A 7645-nucleotide genomic window follows, 5' to 3' on the forward strand; every position below is an offset into this window, starting at 1 on the left:
GCAGGTGTGTGCGTGTGTGTGTGTGTGTGTGTGTGTGTCTTCCCCTCCTAAAGTCCACAATCATCTCCTTGGTCTTCTTCTCATTTGAGCAGAGATTGTGTTGCCTGCACCAGTCCTCCAAGTGTTCCACCTCCTTCCTGTAGCCGGCCTCATCATTGTTTGTGATGCAACCAATCACAGCTGTGTCATCCTCAAACTTTACAATATGATAGCCTGGATGGTTGGGTGCAATGTTCGCTCTAAGCTGCATGCGTGCGCAATTGCACACTGCTGGCATGGTCTCTGCGCACAGAAAATCTGCATTGCATGAAAAATAAATCTAACCTGAATTGAAATTAAAATTAAAACTTTAACAATTCTGTTTTGCAGTGTTAGTCAGTAAGTGACTGGCTGCTCCAGTATGGGATTAGAACGATGCCACCTTATCCCATAGTCCAGCCAATAATGCGATTCACATTCGTGACAGGCGTTGACAGGCTATGACAGCGTCCTTATGTGCCAACACCGGTGTTTTATCTAGCAAAGCGGCTGATGTGGAGTGAAGCCACGTTAATGACAACGTTGAGATGTGAGCAGGACAGACGGAACAATTGACAGAAAAAGTGTGGACTTTATACCAGTTTTAAAATTGAATTGATAGGCCACGTAACACCAGAGTTATGATAAAAAAAATATGCAATGTTTCTTTTTCCTGAATACTATTGTTGTTTATATTTAATGCGGGAAGAACCGGTAAAAACGTAGTTTTATAAGGAAAACGCTCGTCTGGGCGGGCGGGGATGCTGTTCAGGAGTGACGGCGGTGTTTTGAGATGTGAGAGATTTGCCCCGTTTAGCACAAATCTTGTGTAGTTAGTGTGTAGTGTAGTCAATAGTTTTGTTGTGTGTGTCAGAACAATGAGGCGGCTGCTGAATGTTACAGGTGTTACAGCAGTGATACATCTCCTGTTGTCAGGCCTGCAGGTATCAGGCTGTTGTTCTCCTTTATCTCATAGTGGACAGAAATTATTTTTTGGAGTGGCACAAATAATTTGTGTGGCATCAAATTTGATGCAGAACAGCTGATTGTTCTGTAAATATTTTGAAATGTTTATTTTAAAAAAACGCCTTGGCTGCATTTTCAGGTAAACAGCTGCAAGAAACTTTGTTGTTTGCATAACTCAGTTACTTTTTTGAAGACATAACTATATAATTAAGTGCCCAACATTGGTTATTATATCCTGTATTTTGCAGACAGAGAGTTACAGGACTCTCTCCCAGACCACAGAATCATAATACAAGTCAGCTTTATAAAAAAAAAAGAAAGTTGTGTTTTCAGAATTGGAGTTCAAGTTATTTTTACTTCCAATAGTGTTAACATACTACACAGGTCATGAACATTTTTTTTATTATTATTTTCATTGTAAGTGGGCTAAAGCAGTTAATTAAAAGTATTCTAACATAAATGTAAATGCTGTAATTTGATTATTTTAATAAACCATGTAACTTGGATGGATTTAACGCTGGCGTGACCACAGTGCACACATCTGATGTCGCTCACGGTGGTCCAAGGGACGCTCAGGGAGTTTGTGTGTTCGCTCAGACACATGAAAAATTAGAGGGAACATTGGTTGGTGGGTTATTTTGAAAATTTTTGTTCATTTTGATGTATTTATTTACTTTTTCCTTGACCTCCTTGCTTGTTTATCTCTGCCTTAACACGCAACAGTGCTTGTGATTATTGATTAAAGACTGTAGGCTGTGTGAGTGACTATGTGAGCAGGTAGTGTGGGAAAGCTGCAGACAAATTTTGGAATTAATAAAATGATCTAAAATGTGAATCTAATTTTTAAAATGCAATTTATAAAAACATTTTTTTTAGTTTTTATGTTTATAAAATTATACAAACAGTGAATTATTTTGTTGAGTTTGTTCAAATCTAATATCAGTGTAAATTTTGAATTCAGACTGAAATTGTCTTGTGCATTTATTTTTCCTGGAAATTGAACTTTGAAAAGTTTTTTTTTCTTGAAGAAAAGTTTATATGTTTTATATTTGCATAAAAGTTTTGTCTTCACCTTGATGCTGCAAATAATGTGACATCAATTTAAAATGAACAGTTCTTAAAGATTTAACATTATTAATGACACATTAACAGTGAGCTGTCCGAGGTTTGCTAATATTATGGATTTTAATATGTAAGTAAGTACAGTTATCCTTATTGTTCCCAAATAGAGCAAAAACAAGACAAAATTCTGACATTTTAATTTCTGTTTGTTTTCTAATTGTAAAACTAATAAATAATTCAAACATAACACACACGAGAACATCAGAAGTCAAAGAAACGCTTTAATATTTTTATCTTTGGTACTGAAACTCGTCTGTTGCCAGGGTTCAGCAGTGAACCCTGTCTGTTACCATGGTTACCAAGCTCAGAGAGGGAAGTGAAACAACTGGAGAGCAGTTTCACCCAAACTCCCAGTTTCTCTAACATCTCTCTCTCTCTCTCTCTGCAGTGGGTCGAGTCCCCCCCTCCCTGACCGTGCTGGCGCCCTCTAGTGAGGAGCTGCAGCAGGGGAAGGCTACAGTCATGTGTGTGGCCAACAAGGGCTTCCCCTCAGACTGGAGGCTGTCCTGGAAGGTGGATGGAAGAAGCAGCAGTGGAGAGGAGAGCAGGAGCCCCGGGGCGCTGCAGAATGACGGCCACTACAGCTGGAGCAGCACCCTGAGGCTCCCTGCAGACAAGTGGGAGAAGGTGGGCTCTGTGACCTGTGAGGCCACCCAGGGCTCCCACACTCCACTCTCAGAGACTCTGATGACAGACCAGTGTCCCCAGTCCTGAGCTGACTCACTGGGACTCTGATACTGGCTTTAGTCTGCAGCTTCTCTCAGTCTGCTCCCTCTGTGTCTGTATTGCTTTGATAGTTTTCATGTTTTCATGCTTGTGGCACTGTTGATGGTTTTAATACTTCAAATAAAAACTGAGGTCTTCAAATAGTGGTTTTCATGTGTTTCCATTCAGCTGCTCTTCTGTCTGATAATCATCCTTCAGGTTCAGTAGTGATGCTTCCATACACTGAAAATCTCATTCATGCTGTATCGCTTCACATCGGACCCTAAACTTCAAAAATGAGACGAAGAAAAAGCAATAAATAAATAGATAAAGTCACATCCACCAGCTGCTCCCCACTATAAATAGTTTCAAAGTTGTAGCGCAAGTTTTAATCGTTTTTTAAATTTTCAGCATTATTTTACATTTGTTATTTGTTTTTCAATAAATACTTAATGTTTCAAGAGTTAAAACCCTAAAAATAATTTAATATTTGATCAGTTTGAAAAAGCGTGATTTCTCAACAAAAGCGGAAGAAATTTTGTTGTATGAGGATTTAATGACAGATTTTGTGCTTTTACATTTTTTTCCTTGTAGGTCTTGACAGGGTCCAAAATACATCAACAGAATATGGATGACATGTAAAAGTAAAAGACAACAGGCTTCAGAAAATGGACCACAAATAAGATTTCCTGGAAAAATGTCACGAGCTTTAAAGCCAAATGATTGTTAAATTTTTAAAAAGTAGAAAAAATGTACAAAATTGGCCGAGGAGGGCACGAGGGCTAGATCAGTACTTTTGTCCATTTCTTGTTGTAGAGCTGAAAGTTCAACATTTTAAATGAAAAAACATGTATCGAATATGATCTTAGAATTGAGATCTGTGAACACTTGTAAACATCTGTTGATCCTGTTCCAGTCCCTAAATTTATGGCTCAAAGAATGAGAGGATGAGATGAGATGCCACAAGGCTGCTGCTGTTCTTTTAATAAAGCTTTTAATAAACAGGATGTAGTTCCTCCCAAAAGGACAGATGGAAGCAAAAGGAGGAAGAAAACCATGAAAAGTTCCAACAGGGCAGATTGTTAAACATCAGGTGTAGTAAAAAGTTTGAATGTGTTCTTATGTCCACATCTAATGTGAGTCGAGCTGTTTGGGTCACGTCAGCACTCGATGAACCAGCTACTCTTCATAATTTCTCATCCTGAAGCACTTCTTTGTCCTGCAGTTGATTCTGATCATGACATTAAAATATATTAATAAAGAGATTCAGTGACATAATTAAAGTACATGGTATCATTTGCATGGAGAACTTTACCAAAAACAGGAGCAGAGAGAAAACAGTCTGTATCTCTTGTTGTCTAACAGTGAATTACTATGACCCTATTTTAATTGACAGTAACGCTAACAATAATTTAAAACAAAAAATAAAAACTCTTCAAATCAGCTGTGTTAATGGAAATATTTATAACTGTCAGTATGTACTGATAAATTAAATTAAAGTGTAGTAATATATAATACAGAGCATGTATGCACCTAAAACACTTCAGAGACATGTTGCCTGAAGTTTTTGCTTTAAAGATGATTACATGATAATCATAAATATTTGTGTTTCTGTAGAACTTAAAGCAGGATGAATTAGTCATTAGTCTTTTGACTCTGAGAAAATTGTTTCTAGCTTTCATAATCCAAAGATAAAATATTGAAATTATTGCTTTCAATCGTTGCTCGTATCGATATTCTCTTTTACAGATAATTAATTGTAGCAATAAAATTTTGTTCATAGGATAAAGAACTTCTTGGGCCAATCGTGGCTCAAGAGTTGGCAGTTTGTCTTGTAATCGGAAGGTTGCTGGTTCGAGCCCCGGCTCCAACCAGCAGTCATTGTGTCCTTGGGCAAGACACTTCACCCGTTGCCTACTGGTGGTGGTCAGAGGGCCCGGTGGCACCAGTGTCCGGCAGCCTCGCCACTGTCAGTGCGCCCCAGGGCAGCTGTGGCTACAATGTAGCTGCCATCACCAGTGTGTGAATGTGTGTGTGACTGAATGTAGTGTAAAGGGCTTTGGGGTCCTTAGGGACTAAGAAAAGTGCTATACAAATACAGGCCATTTACCATTTCTTGCTTTAAAATTAAAATAATGAAAATGATACAACTGATGATATCAACATTTATATAACAAATTATAAAAATATTTTATGAATGTAACCCACCTAAAATTTGCCTCATGAAAATGAACTGCTGTTCCCAAAGAATGTCAGTAGGTGGCATTGTGAGATTGTTTAGTGCTTGTGAACTTGAGTTGACATAGAGAAGGAGAACAACGCTAAGGCTGCGTATGCTGGTCGGAGCTATTCATCGAGAGTTTTCTTTAATATTTGTTTAGAAAAAGGTTATGTGAGAAGACACAAATTGGATTTTACTTTTCCGCTTGTTGGGAAACGCGGACACTTTTTGTTGATGCCGATATACCTCTGTTTTTGTGGTTTTTGTTCATTTCCGGTGAGTTGACTAACTGCGCTAGCATAGCAAGCTAATTGTTAGCTAATCATTAGCTCAGTGTAATATACATTTCATGTGTTCCTTTTAAGTGCTGTCTTATGTCTTTATTTCTTTACTTGTGAATGTTTTAAACCAATCGGAAATATTTCTTTGAAAGCTAGTAGGTAAGTTTTATTTATTGTTATGAGATGATAAATATGAGCAGTCTTTGGCTAAATAGTACTGCGACCACGTTTTGCACTTTCCTCGTGCATCAGTAGTGTGCATTCTCTCAATTCATTGGATTGATGTGACTGCTGTTCATACAAATTTAACTCAAATCTCATATTTTGTGATGTGGAAACTGTTTTAAGGTTCTTTGATTAATTTTATTATCGATTGCATTAAGTCGTTATGCACAAAGAGTGAGAGGTATTTGATCATTAGTGTTGATTAAGTTGTTTTACGATATTCATGTGAAACCTGTTCACTGCCCCGTGCAGGTTGGTTTTTTTGTTGGAGTCTAAAATTGTGAGCCAGGATTCCGGATCCCCAGCTGCGATGCAGGAAAGGTTTCCAGCCTACTTAGAAGTGACAACTGCGTTACTTCTTGACAGATAAGCTTATGAGATCTCAGAACAATACACTACCCAGGTAGTACTACTAACATTAACACTATACACACTATACACCTTGGCGCATGTGATTAGAGGATCACCAGGGGGTCCTTTGTCCCTCCTTGGGGGGATACTCCCACTGGGTTTAAATCTGGGACTCTCGGCCATTTGACCTTAGAACTGAAGAAGCGTCTCGGATGAGAGGTGAAACGTCTTCAAGCAACTCAAAGAAGTCCAGACGCTTTTCTTTGCAAACTCCTTTGACTATGATGACCTGGATGACTGAGAACCTTCACAGATATACACACACACACTCACACACCTGAACTGAAAAGAACTCTGAACACTGAACTCTGAACTCTAAAACTGAATACATGGACTGACAATTATGGATTATTGAAACTGTTGTGAACTGTTGAATGACTGTTTTTGGTTTTGTTTTGAATAAATGTTGACTGTTCTTTTAGCTGTGTGTCATTCGCTCCTTAGTCGATTCCTAGAGAACATAAGTCCAACACCCTAACTTTCTCTACATTCAGTAGTGGCAAATTATCGTGTGTTACATGAAGATAAAATAATGTGTGTTTCTGAGCATCTGTCAGTTCAGATTTTCTTTTTTCTCAGTTCCTCTCCAGCTGTGTGAGGTTTTTGTACAGTGCTGTATCACTGTGAACGGCCAGCTGTTACACTGCTGACAGTAATAAACTCCTGCGTCTTCAGCCTGAACTCTGCTGATAGTCAGAGTGTCTCCATAGCCATGACCACACACAGGTCATGGCTGCGTGTGTCAAAGTCATCTGGTCTTTCAGGTGGTAGAGTTAACTGAGAGGAAAACGGCTGAGTATGGGAAGTTTGCAGGGGATTGTCTAAACAGGAGCAGTTATTGCTAGCCCAGGACCGAGGTCCTGCCAAGGTTTGCCAGGCAGACACTTCACACTTCAAGCTGTTATGATTCAGGGGACTGCACAGTAAGAAGTCCCCTAAATCAGACGCATCAATATTGCAAAGAGGGCATCAAGTCTACTGTGGATTAAAAAGGGCAACCCACGGATCACACAACCTAGACATGAGTTAAATATTCATTACTCAGGCTGGGGCATCTAGGTGGTTTTATTTCCCATCAAGTTGCTACCACATTCAAAAAATTCTCTAATCATGTGGATTAGAGAAATAAAATGTATTTTATTTTTGTTTAATTTGCTTTGACTTATTAAAAAGTTTTATATTATCTTATTTTAGATTTTTCTAATCCCAACATGTACAAAATCACCCATCAATTTATTCATGATACCATATGGTCAGTTTCAAAAAGCAAATACACAAAATAAAGCATAAAATAGAGTAAATAACCAGGATCTATCGTGGATCACACAGTAGTAAACTTATTTAATCATAGGTAAAATGCTCAAGTCTGAGTGGAAAATCACAAATGAATGGAAAAATTACTACGCACAGTTGTAAGCACTGACAGAAAATCAGTTAATATGTACTGGTGCGATGAAGTGACAGTATTTTTTATTAAAATGCTTTAAAAATATCACACATGCAAAATATTTCAGAGCAGAGCAGAAAACAAACAAAATTACATTTTCCACCACTCTTTGATATGATTACTGATTAGCTACTAAGTTATTACCTCTATTTCATTACATTACATTTAAACTCTGTTTAGCAATTTACAATAAAATCTTGAACTTAGGTATTTCTAAACATCTCGTTCCATTTAAAACACTTGAATATT

At 38.0% G+C, this 7645-nt stretch overlaps 1 gene segment (V, D, J or C); it reads left to right on the top strand.

The window, feature by feature from the left end:
• Positions 1–2484: 2484 nt before the first annotated feature.
• Positions 2485–2975, top strand: LOC116329952 (the record flags this gene model as incomplete). The annotated part of the segment is given in 1 exon segment: positions 2485–2975. A coding segment is annotated over 1 exon segment (336 nt), but the record flags the coding sequence as incomplete, so codon positions are not given.
• Positions 2976–7645: the final 4670 nt, after the last annotated feature.

Source organism: Oreochromis aureus, linkage group 22, assembly GCF_013358895.1.
Source record: "Oreochromis aureus strain Israel breed Guangdong linkage group 22, ZZ_aureus, whole genome shotgun sequence".
NCBI lineage: Eukaryota > Metazoa > Chordata > Actinopteri > Cichliformes > Cichlidae > Oreochromis > Oreochromis aureus.